Source organism: Eleutherodactylus coqui, chromosome 6 (genome assembly GCF_035609145.1).
Source record: "Eleutherodactylus coqui strain aEleCoq1 chromosome 6, aEleCoq1.hap1, whole genome shotgun sequence".
Lineage (NCBI taxonomy): Eukaryota > Metazoa > Chordata > Amphibia > Anura > Eleutherodactylidae > Eleutherodactylus > Eleutherodactylus coqui.
In genome coordinates this window covers 83,298,418-83,323,100 of record NC_089842.1, presented here as the reverse complement: position 1 = coordinate 83,323,100, position 24,683 = coordinate 83,298,418, and the positions used below count along the sequence as shown (strand labels likewise).

At 43.4% G+C, this 24,683-nt stretch overlaps 2 protein-coding genes across 2 annotated transcripts in view; both read left to right on the top strand.

Moving 5' to 3' along the window:
* LOC136631374 (formyl peptide receptor 2-like) overlaps window positions 1-24,683 on the top strand; it is a 239,019-nt gene that overhangs the window by 24,620 nt on the left and 189,716 nt on the right. The window lies entirely within an intron of this gene.
* Window positions 12,165-13,603, top strand: LOC136633629 (C3a anaphylatoxin chemotactic receptor-like). Its single transcript, XM_066609387.1, has 2 exons — window positions 12,165-12,175; window positions 12,294-13,603. Exons 1-2 carry the CDS (start codon window positions 12,165-12,167, stop codon window positions 13,306-13,308), a joined length of 1,026 nt encoding a protein of 341 aa, XP_066465484.1. The 3' UTR covers window positions 13,309-13,603.

Genomic DNA, 24,683 nt, shown 5'->3' with positions numbered 1-24,683 from the left:
TTGTGAGCCACAACATCTCCACTTATGATCTGCTCTCTTCCTCTCTTCCATCTATAAAGATCTTTTTAAGGATACCATAGTAAAAGTTTTATAAAATGCTGATGAGAGACGGCGCTCCACCCACTGGAATGCAATATTTCAAACACAATGAAACGGAAAACTGGGGACTTACCCGGTAAAGGTGGATGGGCCTATGCTGAGGGACCCACCACCTAACACCTCCACGTCCCGGTAGGTGTTGTATATAAGGTACACTCTCCTCTCTCCCGTCCGGAAATAAGGAAATGATGCGACAGAGCAAGCAGGGATTTGTCACATCCCTAGACAGGGATGCGACTGGATAAAACGGAATATAAAAGGAAAAAAAGATCCAGCGCTCCAAAGCAAGAGAAGCCTTGTTAACTAGTAAACTAGAAGGCTCCTTGCACTGTTTGCACTGAACGGCACATTGCTCAGTTCTCTGCAGAAACTGAATGGCTGAACAATTCTTATTCAGTCGCTGCATGCATTTACGTAGGAAAAAATTCCCACGGGAACACAGGAATCTGAACTATTCCAAATGATAATTGTCCCGTGTAAATGTCCCGTGTTAGGCTACATTTACAAGGGTGTTTCAAATTGCGCCTGAGACTCTTGTGCATGAGTGACATCACATGGCACATGGAAACTGTGTCTCTGCACTGTCTGATATGTGGGGCACCGCACATTACATGTCCTATTCTCAAATTGAACCATTGATCAAAAGAAAGAAAAATTGCTTGTGTACATGAATACATTAAATTGAACGTGTTCTTTTCCCATACTTGTTCTATCCATATCGCAATCAGATGCAACTCATACGGAAGTTTTATCCATGTAAATATACCCTAATATTTAAGAAATGCTGCAGCGCTCCAAAAGGTGCTGTGAGAATTCACTGTGTATTTACTCATGTACAGAGCAACATTTCAGTCCAACAATGGGACTTTTTTCAAATTCCATGGGAAAGATAAATGTCCACAATGGAACTGAAATACACTGAACATGAGTAAATAAACAATTACATTTTTTAAATTTCATTTTATTAATCTATCTATCCATCATATATTTCTAAAGGTATAGCACCAGATTTATTTTCATTTTTTGGAAAGAAAGATATTGTATCTGTTTTTCAAAACATTATACAAATTGATATTCTAAGCAAACGTTGTGTATATTGTTTTCAATGCATAAAACTCAATAAAACAATCATAAACTAAGACTTTTCATAATACTTTTGAGCCCCATAAACAATGAAATGTTAGGGAACAGGAAGCTGTGTTCATACTCACCAGGTACCCCATTACTGTATTGTATCCCTGCGAAGTTGGCGCATGCACACAGAGGGACTCTTTTAAGATAGCTCTGAGCATGCTAGCTCATTCTTCTCTATGGGAGCGTGTATAGAGAGGCATCTGAAAAGACTCACTTTTTGTGCGTGCGCCAACTTCGCAGGGACACAGCGTAGGTACAGGGCACCTGGTGAGTATGAAACACAACTTCCCAGACTCCCTGTTACCTCAATTTTGAACCCCATAAGGACAGGCTTCCTTTATTATGTACTAATTAGCAAAACTGCTCCATGTAATTTTGATAAAAAGTATTAATTAAAGGGATTGTACCAGAATTACAATCTATCCCTGTCATGTGGATAGGAGATAACTTGCTGATCGGTGAAAGTTTCAAATCTGAGATCTACATCAATCTTGCAAATGGAGGTCCCATGTCCCTCCGTATTATTAATTGCCGGTTTACTGCAACCGTGCAGTGAGAAGGAGAATGGAGTGACAGTTATGCAACCACACTGCCGCTCCATTCACTTTCAATGGGGCTGTGGAGATAGCCAATCGGCAAGTGATCAGGAAAGTCCGAGGGAGGAGCGCACAGAGGATTCGGAGGAAGAGCCGCTGGACGATGAGGTGACTGACCCCACCTGGTTCGCTAAGCCAACTGAGGACCGGTCTTCAGAGGGGGAGGCAAGTGCAGCAGCAGGACAGGTTGGAAGAGGTGGCCAGGGGTAGAGGCAGGGCCAGAGCGAAGACTCCCCCAACTGTTTCCCAAAGCACCCCCTTGCGCCAAGCCACCCTGCAGAGGCCTAGGTCTTCAAAGGTGTGGATGTTTTTCAGTAAGAGCGCGGACGACCGACGAACAGTGGTGTGCAACCTGTGTCACGCCAAGATCAGCCGGGGAGCCACCAGTACCAGCCTCACCACCACCAGCATGCGCAGGCATATGATGGGCAAGCACCCCACTAGGTGGGACGAAGGCCGTTCACAGTCTCCGGTTTGCACCACTGCCTCTCCCCCTGTGCCCCAACCTGCCACTCACATCCAAACCCGCTCTCAGGACACAGGCACGAGCGCCTCCTGGCCTGCACCTACACCCTCACCTCTGCTATCCTCGGCCCCATCCAGCAATGTTTCTCAGCGCAGCGTCTAGCTGTCGCTAGCGCAAGCATAGGAGTGCAAGCGCAAATACGCCGCCACGCACCCGCACGCTCAAGCATTAAATGTGCACATTGCCAAATTGATCAGCCTGGAGATGCTGCCGTACAGGCTTGTGGAAAGGGAGGCTTTCAAAAACATGATTGCGGCGGCGGCAGTCCCGCGCTACTCGGTCCCAAGTCGCCACTATTTTTCCCGGTGTGCCATCCCAGCCCTACACCAGCACGTCTCCCACAACATCAATCGTGCCCTCACCAACGCAGTTACTGGGAAGGTCCACTTAACCACGGACACATGGACAAGTACTGGCGGGCAGGGCCACTATATCTCCCTGACGGCATATTGGGTGAATTTGGTGGTGGCTAGGACTGAGTCAGAGCCTGGGACTGCACGCGTCCTTCGCACACCGAGAATTGCGGGTCCTTCCTCGGTTCTGGTATCTGCGGCAGTCTATGCCACCTCCTCTAAACCCTCCCACTCCTCCTCCTTCAACAATGAAAACATTCTTGGCAAATGCTTTCGCTTTGGTCCGTCTTGCGCCGGTCCAAGAATTTCACCTCTAGCGGCACAATACGAATGTCCCCGGCCGTCCCTCTTAATCATAGCCCCAGTTCCGAAAACCAACAAAATAGAACCGGGGTCCTATTTTATTATTCCGACCCCTGGTATAAGGAGAACTTTTCCACTCTCATTCCTGAAGAGGAAAGGGGTTTGGGAGTGATGCAATACCACAGGACCCTGGCGGCAGAAGGCGCAGTTCCGAGGGCCAAGTAGCAGGGGAGGCGTGGAGATCAGGCAGCATGTTCAGCACAGGCAGGGGAACACTGTCCAAGGCTTTTGCCAGCTTTATGGCTCCCCAGCAAGACTCCGTCACCACTCCCCAGTCAAGGCTGAGTCGGAGGGAGCACTGTAAAAAGATGGTGAGGGAGTACGCAGCTGATCGTACCACCATCCTCCATGATGCCTCTGCTCCATACAACTATTGGGTGTCAAAGCTGGACACGTGGCACGAACTTGTGCTGTATGCCCTGGAGGTGCTGGCTTTCCCTGCCGCTAGTGTCTTGTCAGAGAGGGTGTTTAGTGCAGCTGGGGGAATCATCACAGACAAGCGTACCCACCTGTCAACTGACAGTGCCGACATGCTTACATTCATAAAGATGAACAAAGCCTGGATTTCCCCAGACTTCTCTTCTCCACCGGCGGAGAGCAGCGGAACCTAAAGATTCTTTTCGCTGCAACCGCAGATAAAAGCACTCTTCTCTGTCACCGGTAAAACGGGGCATTTATCTTTGTCAATCTATCTCTGACATTAGTCCTCCTCCTGCTGCTCCTCCTCCAGAAACAACATGTCATCGTGCTGAACGGCCAAGTTTTCTGAAGCCCAAAAGGCTTATCTACATCTACCAATGTTTTTACAATTTTTCTAAGTTTCAAAAGAATTGAGACTGTAACATGAACCAATTTTTTCAACAGGGCTGCCTACAGGCTCTGTTACAAATTAAGCAACAGTGAGCTGTATCTTTAAAAAAATGTTTATGGGTTTCACCTGCCCTTTAGGTTGATAAACTTTTCATAGGTACACTTGTACTCTTGGTACACTAATTTTTGGGGCCTACGCCTACACTCTTATCCAACTAATTTATCCGGCCTTCACCTATGCTCATGGTATCCCAATGTTTCAGAGGTTGGCCTATACTATTACTACAGAAATTTTACTGGGGTCTGCCTGCCTATACTTCTGCTACAAGAAAGTTACAGGGGTCTTCCTATACTGCTGTCACAAGGATGTTACTGGGGTCTGCCTATACTGCTGCCATGTTAATTTTACAGGGGTTTGCCTATACTGCTGCCACAAGGATGTTACTGGGGTCTGCCAATACTGCTGCCACGTTAATGTTACAGGGGTCTGCCTATACTTCTGCTACAGAAATGTTACTGGGATCTGCCTATACTGTTACTACAGAAATGTTACTCGGCTCTGTCTATACCATTACCACAGAAATGTTAGTGGGGTCTGTCTATACTTCCGCCACGTTAATGTTACTGGGGTCTGCGTATACTTCTGCTACAAAAATGGTACTGGGGTCTGCCTATGCTTCTGCTACATAAATGTTACAGGGGTCTGCTTATACAGTGGCGACAAACATGTTACTGGGGTCTGTCTTTACTTCTACAGAAATGGTACTGGGGTCTGCCTATACTGCTGCAAAAATGTTACAGGGGTCTGCATATACTGCTGCTACACAAATGTTACAGGGGTCTGCCAATACTGCTGCTACATAAATGTTACAGGGGTCTGCCTATACTGTTACTACAGAAATGTTACTGGGGTCTCCCTAGACTTTTGCCAAATAACTGTTACTGGGTTCAGCTTATACCTTTGCTACAGGAATATTACAGTGGGTTGTGTATACCATGGGTGCACTGAGTCTTCCCATCGCGGTGTTCTACCTATCTGGCCCGAAAAACAACCCAGACTGACTAGGGCATGGCGTGTGGGCCGCAGCCAACATGTATTTCTTCTCACGTAACCGCAGCTATCTGAAGCACTGCAATGGGATTTCTTTCTGTACCGTCTGTGTGTTCCTGCTTGCGACCCATGCTGCAGGTGCACACAGACTTGCCATAGCGGAGTTGTACCTGCCTGGCACTTTTAAAATAACCCAGAATGTCTAGGGCATGGCGTGTGGGCCACAGCCAACATGTATTTCCTCTCACGCAGGTTCCTGGGGGCCACCCATGCTGTGGGTGCACACAGACTTGCCATAGCGGAGTTGGACCTGGCTGGCACTTTTAAAGAAACCACGAATGTCTAGGGCATGGCGTGTGGGCCAAAGCCAACATGTATTTTCTATCACGTAACCTCAGCTATCCGGGGCACTGCAATGGGATTTCTTTATGTACCGTCTGTGGGTTCCTGGGGGCCACCCATGCTGTGGGTGCACACAGACTTCCCATTGAGGTATTTTACCTGTCTGTCCCCAAAACACTGACACACTTGGGTAGGGTGCAGAGTGCAGATGGTTTACACCTTGCGTTGTTGATGAGGTATCCGACACCCAAACAGAATGAGTAGTGTGTGGACACATGGAGTCCCCATTGCTATGTCACTCGCAGCACCTTGGGCCACTCAGGGTGTTTGCTGGGACAGAGGCTGACCCAGGGCCCGCTCACATACTTCGCACACCGAGTATTGCTGCATTGTGGAGATGTGTAGAAGTGCTGGGCTGGCAGCTGACTCCCCTTTACGGCCACATTTGCAGCTCCTGACGGAGGTGGCAAAGGATTGGAATAAAGATGGAACGTCAATCTATTATCAATTCTCTACAGCATTGTGGGCTATCGCCCACACTTTCAAAGAGGGTCGCTGCCTGGCCCTGCCACCCCTCTGCAGTGTGTGCCTCTGGTTCCTCCTCATGGCAGATGCACTTATAAATAGACATAAGGGTGGTGTGGCTATGAGGCCAGCGTGTGGCATGAGGGCAGCTGAGGGCTGCGCAGGGGCACTTTTGTGTGCGCTGCGGACGCAGGGTCGTGCAGGGGGGTTGGGCAGCATGTAACCCATGAGAAGAGGCAGCGGTGTGTCCCGCAGGCAGTGATTGTGCTTGGTTAGAGGTAGTGTGGTGCTTAGCTAAGGTGTGCCTTGCTAATGAGGGTTTGTCCAAAGTAAAAATTGTTGGGGGGGTGGGGGGGAGCCCAGTCTTGCCACTATTGGGGCTTAATAGTGAGACCTGGGAACCTGAGATGCAGCCCTGCATGTTGCCCCCCCCCCCCCCCTCCCCGCCTGCCCTATCCGTTTCTGTGTCGTTTCCATCACTTTCGTAGGTTTTGCAGATTTGCACAAATGAAAACCTTAGCGAGCATCGGCGATATACAAAAATGCTCGAGTCGCCCATTGACTTCAATGGGGTTCGTTACTCGAAATGAGCTTTCCAGCATCGCGGAAAGCTCGACTCGAGCAACGAGCACCCGAGCATTTTGGTGCTCGCTCATCTCTATTTGATAGCCAAGATTTTTGTTTCAAAGAATGATGGACAGTGGGATCATAGTGAGGATAAACAATAGTAGGTACAGGGAGTCACCCTGGAAGACTGCATGATTGATGTTAAGTGTTCCATAACTTTTGTTTTCAACAAACAATTCTGCCTTCCAGTCTTCCATCGCATTTTCCATGAATAAGCAGATGTTTCGGCTGATGCCTATAATTTTCAGGCATTTAATGATGCAGCTGTGTGGAAAGGAATCAAACGCCTTCTTGTAGTCGATCCATATCATGTATCGATTCATTTTTCTCTTTTTGCAGTTCTCCAGAATCATCTTATCTATCATAAGCTGAACTTTTGCTCTTCTGCTGCATTTTTCCTCCACCAGCAATGTGTTATTTACTTCAAGATATCATTATTATTGCATTTTCTTATCTTTTTTTGGAAATATTGGCAGAATGTTTTTGCGCTTTGAAACTCTTTTTAAACCTTATTATTATGGCTACTATTATATATACACATATACACACACACAACAGATTCAGTGTTGTGTCTGAATCTGTGAAAACGGTATTAATACAGAAGTCTGATCAGAACAATTAACCTTTAACCTGCCCAAAGCGAACCCCTTTAGCATACAGAAATAATGATGCCACTACAAATCAAATATATTAGATATATCTATATACAGTCAAACCTCTAGTTTCATTAGTAATCCGTTCGAAAGCAATCGGCTACACTTGAAACCAATAAAAAAAACTTGAGGCAATTATTTCCATAGGAATCAATGTAAATCCAATTAACTTGTTCTAGACGCTTCCAAAAAAACACACCGAACCACATTTAATAGAGAATAAATATGGTATTTAATAGCAAAAACAATAACAAATGAATATAAAAGACTACTGTAAAGAATAAATGAACATTTAACATATTATTGAACATATTACTGTGTGTTATCTGTGCTGTTACTTAGGACTGCAAGTCACATCTACTACATCATCTGTCCTTTGCGTTATCACTGTGTTCTCTGTGCTAACTTCAATATAAGAAAAAAGGCAGCCGTTGGCACTCACCGATTCCCCAACTTTAAAATGGGATCAGACCCATATCCCAGCAGTATCCACTCAATCCAATGATCAAAGCAGAATCAGAGGTGTAACAAAGAAGTCCGTTTAGCCTGTATTTTTCCAAATATAGTAGAAATTCTTTATTCCATGGTCAAGACAGCGACATTTTGACCCACCCCCTGGGTCTTTCTCAGGCTGATTTAACATACACCATCATTGCTCATGTTTAAATACAAAAGAAATCCAATCATCACATCCCCATTACATAAAACCTCCCTCACATTTGTGTTAGCTACCTTATCTTACCCTGCCATAGGCTGACACGTGAATGGAAATTTTGAAAGCTGCTGCATCAGCTGTGACACGCCATTTTAAACTCATGTCCCCCATCTCTCGCCGGCTGGCATGACTTCTCTTTGCGCATGCGCAGGATCTAGACACCCCGCGAGAATAACAGCGGCCATCTTGGTTCCTCCGGCTCTGATGATATCAATCAAACTGCGCATGTGCAAGTATCCCATCTCAACGCGAGAGCCGCAACAGCCGTCTGGCATATCTTCCCTCTGTGCATGCGCGGAACTTCAAAACCCCGCGAGAATAATGGCGGCCATCTTTATTGATCTAGCTCTGATACAGGGTAATACACATGTGCAAGCTTCCCATGGCAACGTTTAAACAACCACAACCATCTTTCTTAACCCCACTCCATAAATACACCTGTTGTGCCTGTGTGGGGTAAATTAACTTGCTGTACAGATATATTTCCAGCAAGTATACATTTCCACAATAACAAACATCTAAAATTGTGTTCTCTGTGCTGTTACACAGGACTGCAGGTGGCATCATTATCTGTCCTTAGCGTTATTACTGTGTGTTCTCTGTGTTGTTACATAGGACTGCAGGTGACATCATCTGGCTTGAAAAATGAAACTAGAAACGAACTAAACTTGAATTTTATTTTTTATTATCATTTTGGTATGTTAAAGGGTTTTTGTGGAAGTACTAAAATGTATATGAATAGGGAAGGGTTAATCTGTTAAGGGTTCTGTCTGAATATCGTTATTACATAGTCAGACAGAATTCTGGAGAACAAACTGGGAACGTAAATGAAGACATGATGTAAACACCTATGATAATTGCACATCCATGTAAAATCCCTTTTGGATCGTCCCAAGTACATGTGTAATATTGCTATGCTACCATTATGATGGGCACACACAAATATACTCACAGCTGCAGAGCATATTTTCACATGAATTAGTCCAAAAAAATTTTCTCTGTTTAAACTTTGCGCTTTTGCACAGGTAAAATTTTAAAAAAGCAGAAAGATTGGTCCTGTCCCTATCTTTTCTCGCTCGTATAAAAACTGCATGCTGGAAAGATAGGGCAAGGCCTTGCATGTAGTAATATCACACAAGAATCACTCTAGTGAAAATGAAACTATTGAAATCTATGATTTTGTATTCTCGCGCCCACAAACTGTGACAAAAAAATGGCCATCTGTTTAAGACATTAAAGGGGTTGTCCCGCGGCAGCAAGTGGGTCTATACACTTCTGTATGGCCATATTAATGCACTTTGTAATGTACATTGTGCATTAATTATGAGCCATACAGAAGTTATCAAAAGTTATTCACTTACCTGTTCCGTTGCTGGCGTCCTCGTCTCCATGGTTGCCGTCTAATTTTCGCCGTCTAATTGCCAAATTAGACGCGCTTGCGTAGTCCGGGTCTTCTTATCTTCTCAATGGGGCTCCGTGTAGCTCTGTGTAGCTCCGCCCCGTCACGTGCCAATTCCAGCCAATCAGGAGGCTGGAATCGGCAATGGACCGCACAGAAGCCCTGCAGTCCACGGAGGGAGAAGATGCCGGCGGCCATCTTCACCGGGTAAGTAAGAAGTCACCGGAGCGCGGGGATTCAGGTAAGCGCTGTCCGGTGTTCTTTTTTAACCCCTGCATCGGGGTTTTCTCGCGGGACAACCCCTTTAAGCTTAAAATTGGTCTCCCAGTAGTTTTGTCAATATAGTGTAGATGGAATACACAGTGTACAGAGTGGTATACACAATGTACGATGGCGCCTTCTACTGTTGTGATGATTAATCTAATTCTGTTTCTTTTTTGTTTTTTTTATTAATTGTTCTTTTAGGTTAACAATAAGAATGGATACTACTGATTTAAGCCTGAACTCACCTGCCATAACTCTGGATTACTATAAGTATGTTTATATTCTTCAGTCTTTATTAATCAAAGTAAAAAAGAAATTAACATTATTAAAAATACTGTAAGGCTTTATTTACATCTACATTGGCGGCTCCATTGTAAATTCCATCAACGTGGGTATCATACATAGAATCTGGTCGTGTCGGACCACATAATAAGCTGGGGTCCATCATGCAATGGATAAGGTACTGCAACATGGTTTGTTTCTAATCACGACAGAGATGTGAACACAGCCTTACATAGACCTGCTCACTGCATTAGAAAACAACCCTTTGGTCCTGAAATAAAGATGGTCGTACCAGTTCTCTGATGATCTGATACACACTTAGGCCTCCTTCCCACGAGCGTGACGGGGTCCGCCGCGTAATATTACGCAGTGAAGCCCGTCACGGCGCCCCCCAGAGCCCCTATACTTACCTGCGGGAGATAGCGTGAAATCGCTTCCCCGCCCACCACCGCTGCGTCACCGCCCGTCACCGCCCACCACCGCCCACCACCGCCGCGTCAACGGCCGTGTCACGTGCACGGCCGGCCGTGTCACGTGACGCGGCCGGCCGCGTCATTTGGCGTCATATGACGCGCGGCGGTGGGCAGGAAAGCGTTTTTTCACGCTATCTCCCGCTGTTTACAGCGGGAGATAGCGTGAACGGACGGCTTCCATTGACTGCAATGGAAGCCGTCAGTGCGTACAGCCCGTCCTCACCCGCAGAAAATAGAGCATGCTGCGGGTGAGGACGGGAGAAATCGCGGTGCGTAATTCCGCGCTGGAATTACGCATCGTGAGCATTGTGCTATTAGGTTCAATAGAACCTAATAGCTGCGGGCAACGCAGCGGATTTTCGCCGCGAATTACGCGGCGGAAATCCGTTCGTGGGAAGGAGGCCTAAGGGCTCCTTCACAGGGGTGCTGTGATTTTCATCTGCCTGCACTGCGGCCGAAAATCGCATGAATGAGAGGCAACCGAGACCAAGTCTCAGCTGCATCTCCGTTTTCACGCCCATTCAGAAAGCCTGGCTGCAGTGTATATATGCCGCAACCTGGAATTCCGTCGGCTGAGGGGAGAGAGTTCAGCTCTGCTAAACTCACTCCCCTTCTCTGCCCATTGCCAGCTGTCAACAAAGGTAGGGGGTGGGAGCTTAGCAGAGCTAGTCTGCTAAACTCCCTCCCCAGCCTTTGGGAGCTGCCGGCAAAGGGAGGGGGAGGGATTTTAGCAATGCAAGCCGCTGCTAAACTCCCTCGCCCTTCCGTTTTATGATGGCTCTCATCTTCTCCCATAGGAGCCTATGGGAACGTCTGTCATATTTTGGCAAAAGATAGGACAAGACCTATCATTTCTGGCCATCCAATTTTACACAAATTCAATTTTAACTAATGCATTGGAATCCAATGCATCGGATGGTCACGATTTTTGGTCGGCGGTTTATCGCTGCAAAATTGCTGCTATAAAACGCTCATGTAAAACCTGCCTCAGCGTGACTACACGCTGCTTTGATTGAATTGTGTAATGCGTTATTTCTTCTGTGGTGGCTCTTCAGGAGATTGAACGCAGTAGCATAAAGGAAGCACAGGTATGTAATAAGGCATACATAATTAAAAGTTATAGCATTCGTTGTATTTCAAGTTCTTCATATTTTCTACCTTCGGGTTTGTTAACCTCGTAGTTTCCAAGCCTGTTTGTGCCTTAGTAGCCAGGCCACTCTTTTGAAATCTGACGTGTCTTTTTAACATAGAATCATATATAAAATGTCACCTCAAGAAGATATAAAAATAACAGATATGCTGTAGCAGTAGAAAAAAATGATTATGCTGACTCTAGGCGTCTGAACATATAGAATACTTACCTCATTAAATAGATTAGGTGTATTTATACTTTATTAGGAACGGTGGAGCTAGCGCTCACTCCACTGACTCCAGCACAATGGCTTTTGCACACTGAGTCATAGAAACCAATATGACCAAGTGGACTAGTGCATATATAACACTAGTTACTGACTGGTATCAGTGGTACAAATATACTGAAAATACCCCTAACAGTAGTGCGGAGATAAATGCCTGGAGCATAAATCTAAAACATAGCACTAGAGCCCCCCCTGACATGCTTCGCCAGACAACTTGGTGCATGCCTTATGTTTGCAAAAAATTGCAACTTTTTCATTTATACACAACTTTTGCTTTCTAATAACATTGGTAAACTCACTGCTGCTAAAGACTGGCACCAGGTCTTTAGTAAATCCCCCAATAGTATATGAAAAAAATGGCAACATTTTCAAGCAAGAAAATACTTGCCCCAGAGGTAACATGGCTACAAAGGAGGGGCGCAGCTTAGTCTGTCTCCAGTATAAGGTTCTTTCTCTTCAAAGAAATTGCAGAGAGGTAAAAGATGAAACTGACAAAAGTGTCTTACTGGTCAAAAATACAATTAAAAGCAAGGTATGGGGATGTGGTAGGATGACTAAGCTCAAAACGTGACTTTACCTTGTTTTTCTCCCCGTTCTCCCTGTATTCCCCATTTTACATATATCCTTCAAATGCCTAACATCTACCTTATCATATCTTTTTAGCAAATTTTACAACGATTACAAGACAAGTAACAGAGCTCTTAGCGATCACGGCACGTTAAAGATCATGTCAATTACTTTATACAGCATTGTTTTTGCTCTTGGGACAATTGGTAATGGATTAGTCATCTGGATTGCTGGATTCAGGATGAAGAACACAATCAGTGCCACGTGGTTCCTTAATCTGGCCATTGCAGACTTCCTATGCTGTGCATCTCTTCCTCTGAGAATAGCAGAGTGGGTTTACATTTTATCAGACATACAAGTTTTTTTTTGCCTACTGACCATTCTTCTGTTCAGTATAAACGTAAATGCCAGTGTTCTTCTCTTGACAGCCATGAGTATTGACCGCTATATATCAGTCATATGGCCATTTTGGGCGAAATTTCATAGGACCAGTAAACTAGTGAAAATCACTGTGGCAATCATTTGGGTGTTCAGTTTACTTCTTACTGGTTTAATTATTTGCTTAAATGCATTCTATTTTAATGATGTAAGGGAATGGTGTATACTCTATCACAATGTATTTGACCGTTATGGGATGAAACAGATCGTTCAACTGCTCAGGTTATCTGTAATGTTTGCCATCCCTTTTCTTGTCATCTTGATCAGTTATGTTACCATCTTCCTGAAACTTAGACAAAAAAAGAGACCCCAGAGATCACAGAGGTCCTACAGGATCATCACTGCAGTTATATTATGTTTCTTTATCTGCTGGTTTCCTTATTACATCTGGCTACTAACACCCCAGGATAAATTAGATTACATTCATTTCCATATAATAAATAATATTATCATCAACCTGGCTTGCCTTAACAGTTGCATCAATCCAATCATTTATGTATTTATGGGACAAGATTTTAAACATGGTTTCTTAAGATCTATTCCCTTCAGGCTTGAAAAAGCCTTAAGTGAACAGCCTAATGACCTATGCAGAGAACAAGAGGATTTTGAACATGCTTGCACTACTGTTATGATCAGCAGAAATTCCCCTGCTGTATCATCTCCTGTCTTCTAGCTTGTTGTTGTGGTAGTTACTGTGCAACTGTCCACAGCCGATCCATTAAAGTGGGTCAGCTTATGACATTGTTGCAGCCCAACCTCATTTGGGGAACAATCTTTCCTTGACTAGCCTCTTCATAGATAGTCCTGGCCTTTGCAGCGGTGTGCTGGTTACAGTGCATACTTGCAGATAAGAAAAAGCAATAGCTCACCTGCCGACTACCGTGCTGTTTCCACTTCAACGATGGGCTTAGTCCACTCAAAGAAACAGCAGCTATTCTTCATTTACTATAGTGCATACTGGATGCATTTAAAACCCAATATTTCTTGTTAGCTTCTGATACTTTGTTCCTGGTCAAGCCTTGTGAGTCATTGTATTATCTAGTTATTGTTTCTACCTAGCTTTGTTTCTTGACAGTTTGGTTTAACTCCTTTGGTTTTCTACTCCCATCTTTGCTTCTAGCCTTGTAGCTTATTTTTCCCTGTTTGTATCCACCTTGTCTTGCTTTTAGTTCAGTATTATAGAAGAAATCAAAAGCACTCTTGAAGATTTGCAAGTAGTTTGATAGCTAAATTGCATAACAGTTTAATTTCATTATATTATAAAATTATAGAAAATTAATTCTATACTTAAAGAATATAATTAATGCATAAGTTGTTAGAGTAGCTGTTGGACTAGTAAATACTGGACATCACGAAAGTCATAAAGACCTTCCTCAGAGATTTATCTATAAGGCGAGTTTCACACGGCCAAGCACAATATTGGGCCATGAAACTTGGCCCCATTTCATGCTCATACACGTTCAATGTCATGAGCATGTGAGGTGTTTTTATGTTAAAAACACCTCCCATCACTTCAGTACAGTTGCAATCGGCAAGTGTTTCCCATTGTTTTCAATGGGAAACCTCGCATGGCATTTGCAAGTATATTGCACACTGTGCAATGTGTTTTCCAGCCTCATTGAAAGCAATACAGGGAACACCCAAAGATAGGACATGCCACAATTGTTTTCCCGTAGATTGATGTGATGTGTGAAAAAATTACTCATGTGTATGACACCATTCAAAATAATGGGGTTCATATTCGTGCAAGATTTGCGTGTCTCGCAGCACACAAGTTTTGACTGCTCTTCGTGTGAAAGCGGTCTAACACAAGGAGTATGTTATACTGTATAATTGAAACCAATCGAGAATTATGTTTGGACTGCAAAATCTCAGTACATTATAATAACAGACAAGAGAAAAAAAAAGTAAATTAAGATTTAGAGCCAAAAACGAAGAGAGAAAAAAATAAGAAACACTAATATAATAAACATTTATGAAATGACACACCTTTTTGCAAAAGTAAGAAAAAAAATCCTTCTTTAATTTCCCTTTTTCCTTTTTTTTCTTGCTAAAAGTTTTGGTAGAGCTAGATTTAGGGTTGGTATCCTCCGGTTATTATTTTTGTTTCCCTCACCCATCTGCTCCATTATCTGACTACCATCATCCTCATCCAATGGATTCATCATCTGATGCCTGTCACCAGTTGTCGCCTGTTCCTCTCATCTATTGTGACTTCAGAATTTAGTTTTTCCTGCCAGTATGGATGTGTGCTTCATATAGTTCATTAAACTATCTGGTTGGTACAAAATTCGACCCTACTATAAGTACTGAGGTATGTGAGTACTGTAAGACACTATTAGGGTGGCTTCAGACGAGTGTGTATATTGTGCGTGCATATGTGCACACAAAAACATGCTTCTATTAGCCCCAATGCATTCCCTATGGTGTGTGCACATGTCCGTGCTTTACAGGCGTGTGCCTACATAGATAGGACATGCATGCACCATAGTGAATGCATGGCTGCTGCCAGCGGCTCCTTTGAAGACAATGGTCTGCCGGCATCCCTGAATTGTTTTTCAGGGAAGGGCTTTACATATAAGCTCTTCCCTAAAAACCAAGAATTTTAGTGTAAAAAAAATAAAATAAAACTTACCTCTCTGCCGCTGCCATGTAACCCGCTGGGATGAAGAACGTATCAGCCGCATGCGGCAGATGTTTCCTTCATACCTGCTAGTAAAAAGAATTCCCTGCTGCTGCATCTGCCACATCTGTGACAGATGCAGCAAAGGAATTCTTCAATTCCCTAAGACAGCTGTCAGACATGACAGCTGCGGTAGAGGATCCTGCTGCCAGCACCCATCATTGAATTTCAGGGAAGGGCTTTAAATATAAGCCCTTTCCTGAAAAACAAGAAAAAATGGTGGATAAAATAATTTAAAAAAAATACTCACCTTTCTTCAGCTGCCAGGGCTCAGCTGCATCCAGCCAGCTCTTTTCCCTGCACTGCTGTGAGAAGTATTCAGTAGGTGGGGATTTAAAAATCCCTGCCTGCTGAATGGGCTGCCGCTGATTGGCTGAGCACTGTGACCAATCAGAGGCAGCTCTCAGCTAATGAATGACAGCTGAGAGCTGCCTCTGATTGGTTCCTGTGCTCAGCCAATCAGAGGCAACACTCACCCATTTATGAATTCATGAATGGGTGAGTGCTGCCTCAGCTATTGAATGACAGCACTCACCCATTCATGAACTCATGAATGGGTGAGTGCTGCCTCTGATTGGCTGGTCTTTCAATAACTGAGAGCTGCCTCTGATTGGTCACATTGCACAGCCAATCAATGGCAGCCCATTCTTAAATCCCCATTTTTAAATCCCCGCCTGCTGAATACTACTGAGAGCAGTGCAGGGAGAAGAACCGACTGGACTCGTCTGAGCCCCAGCAGCTGAAGAAAGGTGAGTATGTTTTTTTTTTATTTTGATCACCATTTTTTCTTGCTTTTCAGGAAAGGGCATATATTTAAGCCCTTCCCTAAAAAACAATTACAGGATGCTGGCAACTGGATCCCCTACCACAGCTGTCATCTGTGACAGCTGTGGTAGGGAATTCTTTATTCCCTGCAGGGTTGAAGAATTCCTTTGCTGCATCTGTCACAGATGTGGCAGGTGTGGCAGATAATTCTTTTTCCTCACGGGGATGAAGGAAACATCACCTATGTACTCATAAAAACATGCTCGTGGGAAGCCACCCTTAGTACCCGGAAGGGTGACTACTGTAGGTAAAGTCCAGATCTGCCATCTAGTGTCCAGCTACAGATCTTTAAAGTATATTCTTCTTATCTTTATGGAGACCTCTTAAAGGAGTTTTTAAGGATTTAGGGCCATTTTCACATGGCCAAGAATACCCTGCAAGATTTGTGCATTACTAGAAGCACAAATCTCAAGCGAATATGAACCCCATTCTTTTGAAAGGGGTCATACACATACACAAAAATCGCGGCATGTTCTATCTTTGGTGTTCCGAATTCATCGCCCATTGTTTTCAATGGGGCCGGCACAGCATTACACAGCGTGCGAGATGCACGCGAGTGCGTTGCAAGATTTACCCATTAAAAGCAATGAGAAACACTCTGCAATTCTTTTAGCCATGGTGGAGCATCGCTACTTTCCTAAAGTGATGTGAGGCGGTATTAAGAAGAAAATGCCTCACACCTGCTGGGACATTGCACATTGGCAAGCGCGATATCGGGCTGTGTTTCACAGCCCAATATTGCACTCATCTGTGTGCAAGTAGCCTAAGACCACTCTCACACTCACAGCTTTCTACCGCGATTAGCATGGCTAAGCACGGTACAACGTCACCATTGCTTTAAATTGGGCCTCGCAGAGTGGTGCTTGAACATGGCGTTCCTAACTTCATGATTTTTGAGCAATGTCTGCTCTACTTTCGTGCCGTTCAGTGCTTTTTAACCCACATCATTACCCATTACAGTAATGGGGTGCATTAAAGAACACTGTCAAATGCTGTAAAGTGTTTGTGAAATTGCAATAGAATGTTGCAGTTTCACACTGTGTTTTCTGAACCTATGTGTGAGAGCAGGCTAAGGGATCTTTCATTTGCTGACATTTCATTTATATCAGGTCTGTACTGTAAGAATATTTAAAGAAAAATGTTTTTCTTTTCATATAACTATTTTATAAAATATTCCAGTTTTCATACTAGTGGAGCACACAAAATAGGCTGATGCTTCTGGTTTTCTGCAACTCACCTTCCAACTTTGTTGTGTAAACTGTGTACAGTCAGCAGTCATCTCATTATCACCGGTATCCTAACAAGGTTTCATCAATGTGAAATACTGTACATCTCTTTAAAGGGAACCTGTCACCACCTTCTAGGTAACTAAGATGTCCCCACAGTGTAAATCAGCAAAGCTGCAGCACGACATACAAACTTTAGGTGAATTGAGCCATTAGCTAAGACCCTCAAATCTTCTTTTGTTGCAGTGCGCTCAATATGCCAATGCACCGCCTCGAGTCAAAGTGACAGCACGCTTCTAGCTCCAAGTCTGCACATCACTTTGCAAACCTTGCCTTTTCATTCACTCACCAGGCCCCCATTTTCTGCTGAAATCTTGTGCATGCACCACACGCCTCTCCTGGCTCGTTTTCCAGCACATGTGCAGTGAAACAAGGTGCAGACTACTTAACTTCACATCCGCACTGCACATGCGTCGGAAGACAAGCCAGGAGAGGCTGAGAGTGCTTTTTTTCGGCTGGAGACATGGGCATTGTGAGTGAATAAAAAGTCCAGTATGGGGACTGTCCAAAACCATTATCCAAAAGGCTTCTCTATTTCTTAATTTTACCTCCCAGTCACCACCTCTATGAGGCTTGTAAACCCTCCCAAAACCCAGAACCTAAATTGATATAGGATTGCCTGAGTGCATAGATAAGAAGTGTTGCAATATCGCAGAGATTCTGCAGTTACCAACATGAGAGGAATCATACATATGCTCCGCCATACGTTTTTTTAGCAGTCCTTATAGTATCACTTGCATTGTAATTTACAAGAGGAACAACCAATTACATATTCTACATGTGCAGTGGAACAGTTAATAGAAAGTTCCCCACATGGACAGCACCATCCAAATGTACAGAAAACTCCCACACCACATCATACAGATTGCCCAGGGAGGATGAGAAAGAAGAGCCTGTAGGACAGCTGCATACCCGGAGGTAAAACTCCAGATCAAACATGAAAAAATTATTCTGTGACAAAAAAGAAGTGACAGAAATAAGATATTCTTTCAATTCATTTGAAAAAGTGGTATATGTGTGTGAACAGTGATGTGTTCTGTGGGTCTGCGCAGGTTGCCAGACATTAGGTATGAACAACTGTCCTGTTCTGTGTTGCATGCTATTCCTAGTGTGTTGGTGTGAACTGTGTCCTGTCCTGCTGTAGATCGTTTACCATCTCTGGGTGAGTTAGGTTCTTAGGTTCCAATGTGGGGCTGCCCTTATCAGAATGATCTCGCTGCTTGCAGGCAGGTTTTCTGGGGTTAGTTGTCTCATTAGAGTAGGGACCCGCAGACAACAAGGACCAGTAACATGGGCTTAAGAAGCTTGACCAATCCATGTACCAATATCTTGTACATATGATAGCTATTCCATCTGGTTATGCATTCAGGCATGCAAGATGAGTGTTTTTGACATTTGTCAACCTTATGATTTATGTCTGCCCATAAGTCCAGTTCTAGTTCACTGTTCCTTGATGTTCCGTGTGTGCATAGTATTTCTGGTTTTGGAACTCGTGCATCCGTGCAGAGGCGTGGTGCGCCCAGCAGATGTAGCACACAAGTAACCCACACATGATTATGCTGGTGTGTTGTGTAAAATGTTCAGATCAAAGGAGTCCCTAATAAATCCGGGTAGCTTCTTTACTATAGGTTGCAGAAACCCATCCAACCACAAGGATAATCTATCGAGAAAATACGCTACGCCAGAAACTATGGGCCTCAATGGAGGAGGGCACTGGGGCCTATGTAATTTTACTGATGCATGAAGAATGGGAACAGATGGACTTTCTAAAAGAAAATCCCTGTGTCCCTGTGTTATAAAACCCATATTCAGTCCCTCCTCCAGTGGGACCCAAAGTTTAGATTGAACTACTGGGATGGGGTCTCCCCTTAAGCGTCGATTAGTTGAGGTATCATTCAAAATATTGTGAACCTGAAGTGTGTACAAGTCCTGATCAAGAATAGCAATTAATTCACCCTTGTCAGCAGGACGGATAGTAATTAAGTTGTTCTCTTGTAACTCTGGCATAGCTGTTCATTCTTTTCTGGACAAGACATGGTGCTTATTGTGTTAAGCTTCATAGGAAGGCCATAATTCACGTTCCACATTATTTTAGAAATTCTTCATGACTGTATCCCATGTATAGTGTAAAAAGTTTTGCTAGTCACCAAAATATCTTGTACATGCTGTAATCCCAATAACCCTTGTGGGTCCTATTTAGAGATGAGCGAGTATACTCGCTAAAGGCAATTGCTCGAGCGAGCATTGCCTTTAGCGAGTATCTCCCCGCTCGAGACGAAAGGTTCGGGTGCCGGCACGGGGGAGCGGTGAGTAGCGGCAGTCAGCAGGAGGGAGCAGGGGGAAGAGAGGGAGAGAGAGATCTCCCCTCCGTTTCGCCCCGCTCTCCCCCGCAGCTCCCTGCCCGCCGCCGGCACCCGAACCTTTTGTCTTGAGAGGGCAGGTACTCGCTAAAGGCAATGCTCGCTCGAGCAATTGCCTTTAGCGAGTATACACGCTCATCTCTAGTCCTGTTCATTTTGCAATGAGACTAGATCGCTCAATGTCATTTGTTCCGAAAATGATAAATCTCTAAAAACATTAGTCTCTGGTTTACTAATATCCTCATGTTGGAGATCCACATTTTCATCTGTTATTGTCCAAAAAATGTCTCTTTACTGTTAGCAAACCTATTCACATCTAGCAGGGTGTAGTACCAATCAAAACCTCTATCTGCTACTAAGTTTAATCCTATTTTGAGTAATTTAATGTGTGAATCAATCTGAATCGGACAGCATACATACAGATAGATTAACCACAGTTAAATCCTCCTTGTCATTAGTGATTCAATTTTCTGATAGCCTTTGCAGGTTTGCTATATGTGAGCTGCGGTATCTCTAGTTATGACCTGTCCTCCTTCTTTCTTCCGTCTGCTTGCATGAGGATGCTTTTAACCCCTTAAGGACATGGCCTGTTTTGGATTTAAGAACGCAACAATTTTTGGCGGATTTTCATCTCCTTTTTCAAAAGCCAATAACTTTTTTATTTTTTCAGTCAACATGGCTATATAAGGACTTGTTTTTTACGTCGAGAACTGTAGTTTTTATTGGTGCCATTTTAAAACTTTTATTTTAAAACTTTTATAATTTTTTTTGATAGCATGGAGAGAAAACACATCAATTCTGCCATAGATTTTTTTTTACACCGTTAATCATGCAGCATAAATGACACAATTTTTTCTGCTTGTCGGTACGATTACAATACCAAAATTCTTATATTTTTTTAGGGTTTTCCACTTTTCCGCAATAAAAAGCTTTTTTTTTTAATATAGCTTTTTTATTATTTCCATGGTCGGAGTTCTGTAAGGGCTTATTTTTTGCGAAATAAGCTGTAGTTTTTATTTTACCAATACATACACACAAGCTTTTTTGATCACTTTTATTGCATTTTTTTGGGAGGCAGCATGAAAAAAAATAAGAATTTTGCCCTGTTTTTTTTAGTTTTTTTTAATGCTTTTTGCCAAAAAGCATGGTCAATTTATTGTACGCATCATTATGGATACGACAATACCAAATATGTGGGATTTTAATTTTAAAAACATTTTTTATGCTAATATGGGAAAAAAACACACAAAAACGGGTTTTTTTTACTTTTTTTTTTACATTTTTCTTTTTTTACATTATTTTTATCTTTCTTTTAAACTTTGTAGGGGACTTGTACAATAACACCTATGATCGCTATGAGAAGGCATTGCAGGACTTCTGTGCTGCAATGCCTTATCGCTTGTATTAGTGATCAGAGGCACTGGCAATGCAGGACGCCTGTATCTGGTATCCTCTTGCCATGGCAACCTGTCAGGCTGTCCATGATTACATTGCAAGAGTCCGATTACATCACAGAGGGAGCGTGCTCCCTTTGTGAACCCTTTACATGCCATGACATACATAGACCGTGGCATCAAAGGTGTTAACAGCGGGGATTGCTGTCCCGATGCACCCATGCTGTTGCAGTGGGAGGCCGGCTATCGTGCCAGCCGCTCCCACTGCCGGATAGCGCAAGATCTCTTATGATATTGTGCTCTCCCCAGGACGTAACTGTACATCCTATTGCAATAAGTACCCCCCTGCCAGGACGTACAGTTATGCCCTGTGGCGAGAAGGGGTTAAGGGTGATACAATAAAAGTTTTGTTTTTAACTTCATATAAGTGCTGAAAGAAATCTTGTGTTTTGGAAATCGGGTTTTCAAAGTGATGTGCAGACTCCGAGCTGGAAGGTCATTTGCCTTTTTGACTCAAGGCAGCACATTTGTCTGTTGGGGGCGCTGTCACAAAAATAAGATATGGGGGGTTTGCTAATGACTGAATTCACCTAAATATATGTATGGTGTGCTGCAGTTTTGCTGATTTACACTGTGGGCACATCTTAGTTATCTATATACTGGTAACAGGTTCCCTTTAAGTACTGCAGTGTTTTATACACATTATATAATTATTAGACATCCTGAGAAACTGAAGTTTGTCAGATGTCGCAGCGCTGCATTTGATATGTGGCAGAATTTAGGCCGGGCTCACATGAACGAGTCAGATTTCGTACGCAGGAGGCCCACAGCGGATTCCGGCTGTGAGCCCACCCGGTGACCCTGCATATGACACTTTAATGTATTGCGCATGACAGCCAAAGCTTGGAGACAGTCATGCGCAGTATAGTTTTATAATCCTGTTTGTATTTCCCGCGCCATTGCTTAGCGAGTTCAGCCACGGCCGGCTGGAAGTTCTCCTGAACTGCTGTGAGTAGTACTCAGATTTAAAATCCCCGTCTGCTGAATGAGCTGCCTCTGATTGGTCATAGCCCTCACCAATCAGAGGCAGCTCTCACTCACCCATTCATGAATTCATGAATGGGTGAGTGAGTGCTGCCACTGATTGGCTCAACGCAGGGACCAATCAGGGGCAACTCCCAGCTATTGAATGACAGCTGAGAGCTGCCCCTGATTGGTCCCTGCGCTGAGCCAATCAGAGGCAGAACTCTGTCTCCCGGGACAAGGTGAGTATATATTTTTTTTACTTTTTACACATTTTTGGATGATTTTCAGGGAAGGGCTTATATTTTTAAGCCAAGCCCTTCCCGAAAATTCATCCTGTGATCGCCGGCAGCCCATTGCTTTCAATGGAGCCGGCTGTATTGCCGGCTCCATTGAATTCAATGGGCAAACATCATTCTTCTCTGTCACAGCTGTTACAGCTGTGACAGAGGAGAATGATTTGTGTAGTATATGTTCTTAATGGGGTCGGCGCTGCTGCCGCCGGCCCCATTGAGCGCATATAGAGAAGAACAGGAATCACAGATCGCAGATAGGCGCGATCTGCGATTTATGTTCTATAATTAATCGGACGAGCGCATAAAAAGTGCTCATGTGTCCGATACCATTGCAAAGCAATGGTTCTATAAAATCGGCGATCGCATGCGCAGATCACACGAAAAATCGCCCGTGTGACCGAGGCCTATTATATAAAGAATGCTGCAGCACTCCAAAAGGTGCTGTACAAATTCAGTGCATATTTACTCATGCACAGGGCAACATTTCAGTCCCACCATGGGACTTTTTCAAGCTCCATGGAAAAAACACATTTCCATACAGGAACTGAAATACACTGAACATGAGTAAATAGACAATTACATTTATATTTCATTCTTTCTATCTATCTATCTATCTAGTGTTTTTAAAGGCATAGCACCAGATTTATAATTTTTGGATGAAAGATATTGTATCTGTAGTTTTCTTGTTTATTTTTTTCGTTATATGTGTTAATAGATTGTTTTTCAAAAAGTTATACAAGCTGATATTCTAACCAAATGTTGTGTATGTTGTATTCAATGCATTATAATCAATAAAACAACTTTCAAAAACTAAGAATTTTCATAATTATTTGCATTAGCCAAAAATTTAAGAAAGGAAGTAGTGATTTCCAGAATAACAGACTGCACAGTGTAGATGATCCTTACCAACTGAAGCACAGGAATACCTTAAGTAGCTCTATATCCCAGATCTCAGTTGCTTCAGGTTGCTTCTAGCACCAGTGGGAAAATGACCACAGCTTGTCAATAGTATTTGCAAGGATATAGGCTTTTTCACATGGGTGTCAGTTTAACGCAGGGCAGGCAAGTGAAAAAAAAAATCACATCTAAAAGAACCAATGGTATCCTATGGGTTCTTTTAGATGAACAATTTTTGGACGCACTGAAAATATTGTGCATAAAAATAAAAGCGTAATGGGCACGTATTTTTGACTATGATATTTCATTTTGTCAAAAGATAGGACTTGACCTATCTTTTGATGTCCAAACATCGGCAGCTGCAATAGACTCCTATTGTGAGCCCACCGACAAATGAAGGGGGTGGGAATCGGAGAGGCATACTTGTCAATGGCAGCCACGATATGCTCATGGCTGTTTTTATTGACTCAATTTAATGCTCAGATAGCCATGATGTTTTAGTGTGACTATCTGAGCATTAAACTGGTGCCCCTGTGAAGGAGCCCTAAAGTGTCCATGAGCTGTAGCTGGTGATGCAGCTCAGCCCCATTTACTTGCGATCAGGGCTGGGCATTTAATTTAATGAATTGGATTAATTTCCCACTTTAATGACGCACAATTTTGATTTTCATCAGAGTCATGAAATCAATATTAGCCTTGCCCCATATGGATGGGGCGAATATCGAGCCAAGAGGAAGTGCTAGCAAGAGATACTGTACCTGTTCCTGCACTGTGTCCTAGCAAAGTTGGTGCATGCACACAGAGTGACTCTTTGCAGATAGCGCTGCGTGTGTGCTATCCCATTCATTTCTATGGGAGTGTGGGCATACAGAACCAACTGAAAAGAGTCACACTGTGTGCGGGCACCAACTTCACTTGGCACCTAATGACTATGAAACACAACTCCCTCTTCCCTCCCCTTTGAATCCCATAATGTAGTTTATGAGTCTCAAAGGGGATGACAGGCTTCCTCTAAAATGTGTAGTAATTATTAAAATAGCCTTGGATCTGTATTACAGATGTGTTTCAAAGGATCAATTTTCATCCGTAATTGTCTCCAAGTATTTATTATTTTCTATTCCACTGATCTGTTTTTGCCCAATATAAAAATATACAAATGTGGAGACAAATATGCAAAAAGGAAATCATGCTGCATTTTTTTAAAACGGCAATATAAAATACAGCCATGACATTAGCCCTATAGATGTGCTGTAGCTCTGTATTACTTTCCCCTCAAAATGGACC